At 36.5% G+C, this 13,898-nt stretch overlaps 1 protein-coding gene across 1 annotated transcript in view; it reads left to right on the forward strand.

Annotated features, from left to right (window-relative positions):
• Positions 1-12,715, forward strand: part of LOC133327286 (serine-rich adhesin for platelets) — a 174,349-nt gene extending 161,634 nt beyond the window's left edge. Inside the window, exons 4-6 of the mRNA XM_061535841.1 lie at positions 5,681-5,799; positions 10,148-10,892; positions 10,971-12,715. Coding sequence (XP_061391825.1) covers positions 5,681-5,799; positions 10,148-10,892; positions 10,971-12,715 — 2,609 coding nt within the window. The remainder of the gene's footprint in view (positions 1-5,680; positions 5,800-10,147; positions 10,893-10,970) is intronic.
• Positions 12,716-13,898: the final 1,183 nt, after the last annotated feature.

Raw genomic sequence — 13,898 nt, forward strand, 5'->3', positions numbered from 1 at the left:
GAAATGTATAGGTATAGGTCCACTTTTTGGTATGTTCCATATATTTTCATTTCGAGTACCTGTCATGGTGGAGGGTATCAAAAGTTCGGACCAAATACAATTTTCAGGAATTTTTAATGGAGCTTTTTCATAAAAATACCAAAAAGTGGACCGATATTGGCGAAGCATGATAGGGTGGAATATCCCCAAAATACTGCAGTTACATGAGATCACCAACGTACCAAAGTTTTATTTCGGGAGGTAGGGTGGAAGCTGCTGGTTCAATATGAAAATTGGCATTGCAGAAAAAAAATGTTTGTATAAGTATGTCCCTGGAGGCTATACCTTAAGCGGGACCAATATTGATTGCATCGTGTAGGAATTAGCGAACATAGCTCAATTTCGAAACTAACATTTTGGTATTAAAATACCTTCCTTTACGCTAAATATTAAAAGTACCAAAAATCGGTAGGTTTTAGAATTACCCCTTGTCGAATATTTATAATTGTTAACCAATAACAACTCAAAGTACGAAATTACAGCCAATTCGGGCGAAAAACTTCTCAAAAACTAAAATTTATGGGGTACCGTTGTATGGGGCCCTAGAAAAATACCTAAATAGTTTTCAGTGGCGAAGTATAAAAACCCATTGTACCACTTTTTTATGGGGCTACCCGAGAGATTTGTTAACCAATAACAACTCAAAGTACGAAATTACAGCCAATTCAGGCGAAAAACTTCTCAAAAACTAAAATTTATGGGGTACCGTTGTATGGGGCCTACTAGAAAAAGTGAACCTATATTTATAGTTTTCAGTGGCGAACCCTATAAAAACCCATTGTACCACTTTTTTAACGAATTCGGTGGAAAAACGCGCTCAAGAACCCAAAAAAATACCGAAAAACGAGGAGTACCCCTTTATGAGAACGTCGACCGCTATAGCCCATCTTCGATCTTGACCTGTCTGCAGACAAAAGCAGACTCTATGCAAAATTTTGGTGATATATCTTAATTCGTTTAGAGCCTAGAGCGATTACAACAGACAGGCTCTGATCATGAATATATATATATATATACCTTATAGGGTCGGAAATAATTATTTCGATGAGTTACAAACCGAAAAACACAATTAATATACCCTCCATACTACGGTGGTGGGTATATAAAGACCTTTTGAAGTCTTTCTGAAGGTCATATAAAGGCAGAAGTGCTTCTGAAGCTCTCCTATATGCAGAAGACAAATCTAAAGACTTACAAAGGCCGAAGAGCTTCTGAAGGTCATATAAAGTCAGAAAATTTTCTGAATGTCTTCTATAGGCAGAAGCAAAATCTATGGTGGTATTACAAAGGCAGAAGATCCTCTAAAAGTCCTTTATAGACCTAGAGGACTTCTATATTGAAGGACAATGACAATGTGTTCTAGAGATAGTCTTCATCTTCATGTCTTTTAAAAGCAGAAGACCTTCTGAAGGCATAACCTCTTCAGGTACCTATGAAAGTCATTTGAAGGGAGAAAACCTTATAAAGGTCCCCATATGCAGAAGACATTCAGAAGATATACTAAAGGCAGAAGACCTTCTGAAGGTATCCTATAAGCAGAAGTCCTTCTGAAGGTCTCCTATAGACAGAAGTTATTGTGAAGGTCTCCTAATGACAGAAGACCTTATGATGAGGTGCAGAAGATCAAGGACTTTTAAAGGTCTTCTAAATATGTGTGTTCTAGACAGAATTCATCTCAGTGTCTTCTATATAAAGAAGACCCCTTAAATGGTATTATTAATACACAATCACTTCAGAAGGTCACCTAAAGGCAAAAGACCTTCTGAAGGTCACCTAAAGGCTAGAAAACCTTATAAAATTCTATATGCAAAAAAAAATATGCAGAAGAACTTAATGCCAGAAGAATGTGAGACCTTTATAAGGTGCAGAAGATCAAGGACTTATAAATGTCTTATATATATGTGTGTTCTAGACAGACTTCATCTAAATGTCTTCTATTTGCAGAAGACCTCTTAAATGGTATTATTAATACACAATCACTTCAGAAGGTCACATAAAGGCAGAAAAACCTCTAAAGGTCACCTGAAGGCAGAAAACTTTATAAAGATCTCCTATATGCATAAAACCTTCTGAAGGTCTCCTAATGACAGAAGACCTTATGATGAGACCTTCTAAGGTAAGGTGCAGAAGATCAAGGAGTTAGGAAGGTCTTCTAAATATGTGTGTTCTAGACAGACTTCATCTCAAGTGGTATTAGTAATACACAATCATTCAGAAGGTCACATAAAGGCAGAAGAACCTCTAAAGGTCACCTGAAGGCACAAAACTTTATAAAGATCTGCTATATGCAAAAAACCTGCTGAAGGTCTCCCGTAGGCAGAATACCTTCTGAATGCCTCCAAATGGCAGAAGACCTTACGATGAGACCTTCTAAGGTAAGGTGCTGAAGACCAGGGACTTATAAAGGCAGAATACCTTCAGAAAGTCCTAGACATAGAGGTCTGCTATATACACAAAATTCCTATTAAGGTTCCCTATAGATAGACGATCTCTCAGGTTCTTCCATAAACAGAAAGTGTCGTAAATCCTTCAATAGACAGAAGACCTTTTGAGGGCTACTACGGATCTATCCAAGTCGTCTATAAGTAGAAGGTCGCTTCAAAGTTTCCTGTAGATATATGGCATGTAAAGGACTTCTATAATTTATTTAAAATAAATTATAGAAGTCATATTGAATTTTGAGATTTTCATAATTTATCCAGCATATATATTTTTAGATAAATTACAAAAATCATCTATTATCGTAAAATATCTCATTCGATAATTTTTCTTACAAATTTTCTTCCCTCTCTAATGTACATTGTATCCATGTGAAATATACAGGTGTACGTGTGCCTCTTCCTATATTTTATCTTTATGTCAAATCTGTCATTGTTGATGCTGTTGTTGACATATGTGCATGAGTAGTATATGTGTGTGTGTCTGTATGTATTTATTTATGTACTTTTAATATGAAATATTGTAAATATGTGAGACGGCTATATTGCTTTACTATTTATTTATTTATCATGGGTTTTGTTTTGTTTTTATTTAAAATCAACCTCACACAATGGCTGACTGGCTGCCTGGCTGGTCGGCCATCCGAATGTTGGTGTTGATCATGGTCAGCAGAGCTATCAATGATCACGTCGTCTAGTCAACAACAGCATGACAAGATCATGCTAAAAAACAAAGTTGTTGCTCCTGTCGTCATCATCACGATCATCAACAACAGCAGCAGCAGTATCGTCAACATTGTCGGGTTGGTTGTGTGTAAGTGTTTCACTGAGCATGCGCACAAGTGTGACACACACTCGCACACTCACATGAGGCTTATGGTAGCCTTTCATGACAATTCATGGGTGGTAATATAGGCCTGATAATGATCGTGATCATGATGACGATGATGAAGATTTGATTTATTTGCATATTTCTACAGTTTCAAAAACACAAATATTTATTTTCCATTTAGCAAAATTTATACACAGTTACATGTGTGTGTGTGTGTAAACACAAGAAGCTGTCTTCCATACTCTTCAATGGTGGGGATTTCATTTTTTGACTTGGCCATCGTCATCGTCATGAAGATGGCATCGTTTTACACCACCATTGATCTTTGAGATCAATAAACTATTGAAAGCCAAATTAAATTGTAGTTGCTCATGGTGGTGCTGTTGTTGTTGGTTTTGTTTTTAAATATTTATATTGTTGTTGTTGTCATTGGCTACTTGAATGTATTACAAGAGTATCAGGTTTTTTGACTGGAAGAAAAACAAATCTGTGGAACTCAAGAGGTGGAGGTTTTTTCTTGTATTTCTATTATTTTCAAGCAATAAGCAGGGGCGTGGGAGGTGTTACAGGGGGGAGAGAGAAAGTTCTAAGAAATTATACATTTCTAAAAGGGGTTCCTATTCCAATTAATATATATTTTTCAATTATTAACAAAATATTTTCCTTAAAAAATATCGATTTGTAAAGTCTCTCAAGCCTACGCCCCTGCTATCCACCTCCTTTGTCAATTGTCGCTGTTCGAAAATTTCTTCTGTGACCACATGTCCATTTAGTAATCATTTACATTTTACAATTTAATTACCGATGCTCACCTCACATCTTGTCTAGGCAAATTGCATTCCAAAAGCCCGCCACAGCCAATCTACATCCTCCATGCCATCCCATCGTGTCGATGCAGATCCCTTTTTGTATCGATGGCCATTCCAATTTGGTCTCTTGTGATTATGACATTAATTGCAATGGCATTTGCATATTTGAAAGTGTTCAATTTAATTTGTAAATGGCCGTGTAAAATTTAAGTAGTAGTTTAAGAAGAAGAAGAAGAAGAACAGAGGGTTTTTTTCTGAGGAACGACAATATTGTAAATAATTTTAAAGAGGATCTGAAAGGGAGGGAAAAGGGTTTGTTATTGATTAAAGGTAATTTTTAAATACTTTAAATACTCGTTATACACAGAAGACTCTGAAATTAATGGGTTTTAAAGTGTCCCCTATATAGATAAGACTTTTTTATATAGAGAATATTAGCCCTCAGAACATACACCTTCGAAAACATATCTATACGGAACACGTTTAAATAGGGGGGGGGGGGGGTATGGCTTTCTAAATGCATACCTTATATCACTGCCACTTGGAAAAGCCTTTTATATACCGAAAAAACTCGCCAGAACCTTTATGGGGTAAACATTTAACGAAGTATTTTCTAATAAAACATACGAATCTCTCAGGCCCTTTCAAGAGACGTCTATATATAGAAGAGATTTCAAAAGATTTCTTCAGATCGAAGATCAGTAATACGATTTTTATCTTATTTGAAGAGATTTTTTATATACCAAAAATTCATCAGGACCTTTAAAGCCTAATAAAAATTTGAAAACTTTCCTACTTACGCAAAAAGAGGACCCTTCTGGGATCGAAGGTCCTTCAGAATGCATATTTTATTATGATTTTTTATCAGGACCTTTTAAATACAAAAGAAAATTTATTTAAAACCTCATCTTTCAAAATGCATATTTAAACAGGGTTATTCGGTGTAGACCGATTTCTGATATCACTTGATACGTTTCCAACAGGCAGGCCATTTCATTTATATGATTTGTAATATTACTGGAGTGAGAGAGAGACAGAGAGAGTTAAAAGGTAAAATATAGATCCGCACCTTTGTCTCCTTCTTCCTGATTTGTAATAAAGAGGCAAAAAAATCTTTCAGAAGCCCTTAAATTAACGAAATGTCCTTTAAATACAAAATTCCGTAAGACCAAAATCCATTGAAATAAATGTTATCAATATGGATACAACCTTCGAAAATTCGAAAATGTCCTTGAAAATCTTTCCTGAAAACATTTAAAAAAAAACTTGTTCAAAGTTTTCCTTCCAGGTATAATAAAAACTTCTATATCAAAAATCTCTAAAGTGTTTTCTTTTGTCTGAATGCTTTTAGCATAACAAAGGTCTCTTCAAAGGTCCTTTCAGGGATCTTGAATATAATTTCATCTGAATTATAGATACATTTGTATTATTATATAAAGGTCCCAAGGGCCTTCGAATCGGTCCTTTCAGGGGGTTCTGAATATAATTTTATTTGTTTTATATATTTTTTGTCAGTATATATTTTTTAATTTAATAAAATCTTTCCATTTTTTTCTTTCCAGAAAATATAACAATAGTCGGCCGCCCGGATTTTGTGAACAACAATTTCAAAATAGCCCTGTATGCAAAGGAAACACAAAGGTACCTGTGTTTCAACGATCATTGGAAACTAGTTGGAATGGTAAGTTTTTGGAAAATAAATATTAAATACCCAATCCTGCCTTAATGAGCCCAAATGAACATTTTCTTTAAAAAATCCCTGGATTAGGAAATATATTTTTTTAAAAATAATATATTTGAGGGAACCTTTGCTGTGGGACCTGCATAATATTGATAGCTTTTGGCAGGGAGATTTTCAAACCAATGGAAATCAAAAATACCAATTTACAACTTTTTTGGATGAAAATAAAACTGTTATTCTATAGAGTACAGGAAATAAATTATAACAATTGGGCGCCATTTCTTCTATTTCTTGTAAAATCGACCTTTCATTCTATAGAGTACAGAAAATAAATTATAACAATTGGGCGCCATTTTTTGTATTCTTTCGATTGGAGCTATAATTACAAGTTAGGGATTCAGCTCCTTACATCCTAAAACATAAATTCAAAGAATACCATATTCCCACTATTCTATTAAGCAAAAAATTTAATCATTCTGCTGGTTAGAGTAGAGTCCTGATGACCCTGAAAGTTCCTCCATCTTTTTCGAGAATTATTAAAGTACATTAATTTTCTCAAATCCCTAAAAAAACAATCATATGACCATACACAAAACAATTGGGCGCCATTATCCCTCTGAAAATCCCTTATAGACCTAGAGGACTTCTATATTCAAGGTTTTCTATAGACAATGTGTTCTAGAGACAGACTTCATCTCAATTTTTTATCTATAAGTAGAAGACCTCTTAAACGGTATTCTTAATACAGAAGACATTCTGAAGGTCTTCTGAAGACAGAAGCACTTACAAAGGTCTTCTGAATACAAAAACACCACTGAAGATCACCTAAAGGCAGAAGACCTTCTGAAGGTATCATAAATGTAGAAGACTAAGGATTTATAAATGCAGAATACCTTCTGAGAGTCCATTATATATAGTGGACTTCTATACACAAGGTCTTCTATACCCCAAAAAACTACAGACAGATGACTTCTCAAGGTCTTCTATATACAGAATATCACGTACACGTCTTTAACATATAGAAGACTTTTTGAGGTTTCTATATGCCAATATAAAATTTTGCACAAATATATACCAATAACATTCAAATTCACCAGTAGAATATCCGTTGTCTTTGAACGTTTACAAAATTGTTATCGATTGGGCGCCATAATTACATATTATATAACGATTGATCCCAAAATCACCTAACGTATAAAATAAGTTGTCTCCATAATCATAGCTGCGAAAATATATACCAAAAACTTAATTCAATCGTAATCGTAGGAATATCAGATATCTTCGAAGATATAAAACAAACAAAACAATTGGGCGCCATTGTCATATTTGCGAAAATATATATCAAAAACTTGATATTCCAAGGGAAATATAAAACAATTGGGCGCCATAATTACATCTTTTCTAACGATTGATCCCAAAGTCGCCTATGTTCAAATTTATTTTATGGAGTTCAGATTTCTTCGATGTCATAAAAAAACTGAAAACGATTGGTCAACACAATTAAAACTCCTTTAGGCTAAAATCACCTATATCCAAAGAATTATCACATGTGCAAAACCTTACAATTAAAAGAACAAATATTAGATTTCTTCGAACCTATAAAAATGCTAACGATTGGGCGCCATAATTACAACTTCTATAAAGATTGATTCCAAAAATCACCTGTATACAAAACAATTGGGCGCCATTATCATACGAAATTACAATGATCGCCATACCAAAACCATAAAAATCAACAGAAGAATATCAGATTCATTCGAACCTCTTCTGAAACGAATGATTCTAAAACTACTTATATGCAAAACAATTGGGCGCCATTATCACATTTGCGAGAATATATACCAAAATCCTGATCTAATTTCACAGACTGATATCAGCATTCTTCGAATCCATAAAAAATCTTATCGGTTGGGCGCCATAATTAAATGTTCTTTATCAAAATCGTCTTTATATAAAACAATTGGCCCTCATTTCTTAAAATGTATACCAAATACCTAATGCAATTTCATGGAAAAATGTCAGATTCCTTCAAAACATTAAAAAATTTTTAAACATTGGGCGCCATAATTACATTTACTTTGACTAAATCGTCTCTACACATAACAATTGGGCGCCATTTCGAAAATATATACCAAAATCCTAATTCAATTCCGTAAAGGAATATAAGATTTCTTTTAACCCATAAACAATTTTAACCATTGGGCGCCATAATTACATTTTCTTTAACCAGTGACCCCAAATTTCTGATAAGACTTTGATAAAGGCTATACGGGTAATTGGAGGGTTGGTCTTCAATTTTATCGTCGAAGAAAAAAAGGATATTTGTTTTCGACGGTTTTTGATATTTTTTCCGCATCAGTGAGAGTGAGTGGGAGTAGTAATTTGAGGTTAAAATTTTAAGATGAGGGGTCAAGTGTTTCATTGAATTTGAAATATTATGAATAGATTTAGCAGGTCATAAAATAGGTTATAGGTTAAAGCAATGCCATAAATCTGTGTAATAAATGTTCAAATTCAACGGAGCACTTAACCCCTCATCTTTCATTTTTAACCTCAAATTACTCCTTCCACAGATTTTCGCTGATGCGAAAAAAAAATCAAAAACAAAATATCCGTTTTTGTTTCTTCGACGATGAAATTGAAGACCAAGCCTCCCCCACCCTTATACCCTTTATCAAACATATCAAAAGTGTTAACGATTGGGCGCCAAGTATATATAAAAAAATATATAAAACAATTGGGCGCCATTTATGAAAATATATACCGAAATCCTAATTCAATTCCATGGACAAATATCAGATTTCTTCGAAATTTCAGATTCTTCGAAAATGTTAACAATTGGGCGCCATAATTACATTTTCTTTAACCAGTGATCCCAAAAAACGTTTAAAATCGTAACATTATGGCCTGACCTTAAATAACCTATTTTATGACCTGCTAAATCATGTCATAAATTTTCAAATTCAATGAAGCACTTGAAACCTCATCTTTCATTTTTAACCTCAAATTCCTCCTCCTCCCACAGATTTTCGCTGTTGCGGAAAAATATTAAAAATCTTCCAAATAGAAAACAAAAGATCCTTTATTTTTTCTTTGGTGATGAAATTGAAGACCAAGCCTCCACCCACCCTTATACCCTTTTATAAAACTTTTATCCGAGAAGAAAATATTGCAAATAATAGCAACAAAACAATAGCTTGTCATGCCATTGCCCTAATCTCTTAAAAAACCGCACACACACCCAACAACAAAGGCAGTGTGAGATTTTCTTTGAAGGGTTTGCCATGCAGAAGGGTACCGAAGGCTGCTGGTCCATGATAGCCCAATTGTTTTAAATTATAGAGATTACGAAAAGTCTGTAACAATAAGGACTGATTTAAACGGGAAGGCTGTCTTAGGAAAAATAAGGATGGCGGAAGAGAAAAAAGGCTAGATAGTCCTCCCACTTCTCCTACTCCTCCTATGTGAAAACTCCCCATTCATTAAATGTCCAAAATTTTGTTCAGTGTTTTTTATTATTTTTTTTCCCTTTTTACTTCTGTATTGTTTTTTTTACTCAAGATTTTGAACTTCAACCTTGCCCTTTTAACCTCCTCCTACCCTCTCACCTCCCCACCCTCCTTAAATATCGATGAACGTTTCATTAAGTGTGAACATTTATTGATTTGTTCCTGCATTGATTTTTTTTTTTTTGAAATTCAATCATCCGAACTTCCACTCCCTATTCTTTTGGTTTTTAATTCCCCCCTCACCTTCCCCTCTCCCCTTCTTTTATTACTGCCCCCTCCCCAACATTTTTTATAGTCTTGTGTGTAAATTTTATTGATTTCTGTTCCACTTGAAAAATTGTAACAGAATTTTTTTGTACGGAAAGTAAAGGAGGGTAGTGCGGTTGCGGAAGGGGGTTGGGGGCAGGGTTGGGATATTAAGAAGAGTTGCTTATGTAAACCAAAAACACACACAGAAAATAAAAAATAAAGACAAGTGTTTTATAAATAAACATCGAGGGCATGTTTAATGTCACGCAGGCGCACCAGGGTAGACCACTTTTAATGGCATGGGAATATGGTTCGGAAGAAGCTACACTTCTGTAAGTGTTCTCTTTCTGGATTTTTTGTTTGGATTTTGTAAAGGTTTATTGGGTTTTTGGAAGACTGTGTCTGGCATTGCTCCATTTCTCACCACAACCATCATCATAATCATCAATGTCATCATTAACGGCACATGTTTGGTTCTGGAGGGTTTCACAAATATTTGAAAGAATTTTTTTTATTGAATTTTTTTTTCACATCTCCTTTTATTCTTCTTCTTCCCAATATTTATTTTCTTATTTATTTTTTATTTACAGAAAGAACTCCAAGATACCTGCTATTTCAACGAAGCCATACTACACGGTTATTTCGTATTTCGCTCCGCAATCGATCAGCGACGACGTATCGGCTTCACGCAACGAGGTAGAGCCGTTGGCCCGAAGAAAGTCGTCAACGATGCCTGTTATATGTTTACGAAAATACCAACTGATCAATTTTTCCATCAGCATAATCAATTTTTCCAACAGCAGCAGCAAAGAGCATCCTCCTCAGCGGAGAAGAAGGGCCCATCGGCCTCTGAGGATCATCTGGGTGGCAGTGGTATGGGCCATTTGGGTCGGGGTAGTGGTGGCGGTAGACCCAATCGCCATCGTAATCATGGCAAAAAATCAAAGCTTCATAGCAGTGGTGGAGGAGGAGGCGGTGGCTCTGTGGGCCCCCGTAAACGCCAACATCAGCGTCTGCAACAGATGTCTGGTGCCGGTGGTGGAGATTCCAAAAATAGCACTTACTTAAGTAGTTCTAGGCAACAAAATAATATAGAATTAGGCCAATATGGCGTCGTACATCATAATAATAATAATCATAGCGGTAAACATCATAACCACTCTCAACCTCAGTCTAAGGATCAGCAGGATAAGCAACAGCAGCAGCAACAGCATCATCATCACCAGGCGGCTAGGCATCATCATAGCAGCAGCGGCAGCAACAACGATTCACGTAGACATCATCATTATGAGCAGAAGCAAAAATCCCGAGCGCATCACAGTCGGATGCGTACTAGTCCCTCTACAACAACAACAACAACCACACCAACAGCCACAACAACAACTACACAAATGTCTACAACAACAACTAAAGCCACAAAGCCTCCCAGCAGCAGCACTACCACCACAATTGCTTCCACGCCACTGGCTGATATACCCACTCACTACGAAGCCGAAATTTGGTCGACAGACTCCAGCAAAACCTCGACAACCACCACAACAACAACAACCACGGCAAATCATCTCAGTACCTCCCAGGGCCATAAACACAAGGGCCGCCGAAGAAAGTCGCAACACCACAAGCACGATGGCTTCCACAAAACGCCCGAACATCCCAGTACCCCAACCACGGAGGCTGAGGTTGGAGAAGAGGATGATGCCGCCTATCTTACCACAGATTTCAGCAGCAGCAGCACCTGGACCCAACCCGAGGCGGAACTAAGCAGCATGGCCAAAGATTTCCTCCCAGTGAAACCAACCTCAGCCAGTCTACCCAGCTGGGAGACATGGTATCCCTCGTCCATGGCCACAACATTGGGCGATGTGGAAGAGGTCCCGGTGGCAGATTATACCCTTAGCTCTGTAAGTTATCAGGATGCCAAGAAGCTGGTGGATACAGCTCAAGCCTCATCTCCATTGCCTTTAAATTATGATATAAGTAAGCCACTGCCATATTCCACAACAGCAACTACAACAACAACAACAATGGCCTTTTCTATGGCCAATCATGGAAAATCTGCCGAAGATACCTCAAGGGTTAGCGAAAACCAACAACAAAAGCAGCGACAGGAGGATGAACTAAATAATAAATTTAAATTGCAGTTGGCCGGATCCGGGGCCCCAGAGATTAATAATTCCACAAGTAGCCTAAGTCAAAGTGAGGAGGATTCCAACAGCAGCAGTGGAGGAGGAACTGCTTTGGAAGACGACCCTGAAGATCAAAATGAGGAGGACGATGATGATGATGATGCTGAGGAAGAAGAACATCTTAACCTCACCACAATGGCCACAAAACACCTAAGTGATATGCCCTCAACGAATTCTATGATGACTGATTATATTTATGCCACCAGGACTGTACCCATTAGCGAGGGGCAACACAAAGTAAGCAGGCACCGGCACACTCTGTCCCGACATCCACACAATGCCATGCAACATCATAAGGATAAATTGGCATTGCAGGAAAAAATAAGAATAGAAAATGGTCTTATTACGACAACAACAACGACGACCTCCACAACAACAACAACCCCAAGCAGCGAGTTGGGCGCCATCACACATCCACATCGTAGTTCACAAAGCCTTAATACATTTAGCGATTTGGAAACACCACTAACCGAAATAACAGCCAATACTTTAAGCTCAACCACTAGTAGTTTAATGACAGCCATGCCAACCTTAGCCACAGCCAGTAGCAGCATCAGCACGGGTAGCTCCAGCATTATCCCCAGCACTTCCAACAGCCCCAGCACTTCCACCAGCCATTCGACCACCCGTAAATCGTTACGCAAATCAACGCAAAAACTTTTGGCCACACCATTCCATCAGCTAACCTATGTACGGAATGAGGCTGGCGACATCGATATCGATAGTTTGGATAATATCAGCATGTATCCGGATTTGGAGGATAATGAAAATGGCGATTTTGAACAGCCGGCACATCGAACCACTAGCCGTTTTACCATGATTAGTGGTTATCATCATCCTTCGACATCATCGTCGTCATCATCGGCCACATCAGCGGCCCTGCCTGAATCAATACGTATAGCTAAAATTAAAATTAATCGTGAACGTAAACGTATGTTACGTATGCGTAATATTGGGGCTTATAATGCGTAACTGAGAATGAGGATAGGGGAGCTTTTTTGGGAAATATAAAACTTCGAAAAAATGGAACAAAAGAAATGCTGAGATTAGGACTTTCGTTCTCCCTTCTTTCTAGCGGATTGAGGCAAATTAGTAGAAAACGTAACGTGTGGTATTTAGACCGCGTGGTTATTCCAACAAGTAACGTAAACCTTGTCTTATTATTCGGTTAACTACTTGAGAGAAAATTTTGTAAATCTTGAGGTAAATTTCTTTCTCTCTCCTGCTCCAAATTAGGCAATTGTGATTATTCAGGCAAGTAACGGAATAAAACTACCCGTTACTTGCTTAATAATTTGATGGAAATGTCAGCGCTTAAAGAGGTCTAAATTTAGAAAGAAAAACTGCGATTTCCTGAAGACATTCTATTTCGAATTCCCTAATTTTAAAATTCGTGAAATTCTATTTCTTTAATGACTTCTCTAATCATAATCTGAAATCTCTATTCAAGTAAGCGAAGTTAGTGGAAGATGTAACGTAAAATATACCATATCAAAATGTGGCTCACTAACACCAATTCTAACTAAATTTAAAAATTCTGCAATTTTTTGAAGACACTCTACACAAATATTTCGAATTCTTGTAATTCTAAAATGTCTGAAGATTTGATTCATTGCTGACTTCTCTAATCATAATAGAAATCTCTATTTAAGTGAGCGGAATTAGTGGAAAATGTAACGTAAAATACGCGATGACAAAACGTGGCTTACTAACTCCGATTCTAATGTTCTTCAGTTCGCAGTTTTGCCTTCAGCAAATGTTGTTTTATAATTTTCCGAAGTGTTCCAATTGAGGCAAATTGACATAGAAGTTTAGGGTTATTCCGGCAAGTAACGCAATAAAACTATACACTACTTGTTTAATAATTTTTCAGTTCTTAAATTAAAAAAAAAAAATCTGCGACATTTTGAAGACATTCTTGAGAGATATTTGAAATTTCCTAATTCCAAAATTCGTGAAAATCTACATCTTTAATGAAATCTCTAATCATAACCGGAATCTCCATTTAAGTAAACGAAGTTAGTGAAAGAAGTAACGGAGAGTATATAATAACAACATGCGGCTTATTAACACCGATTCTAATGTTCTTCGGTTCGCGAATTTGCATTCTGTAAATTTTGTGTCATAATTTTCCGAATTGTTCTAATTGAGACCC

This window comes from Musca vetustissima, unplaced genomic scaffold (assembly GCF_032173495.1).
Source record: "Musca vetustissima isolate MV318-11 ecotype Yass unplaced genomic scaffold, APGP_CSIRO_Mvet_v1 utg28967, whole genome shotgun sequence".
Lineage (NCBI taxonomy): Eukaryota > Metazoa > Arthropoda > Insecta > Diptera > Muscidae > Musca > Musca vetustissima.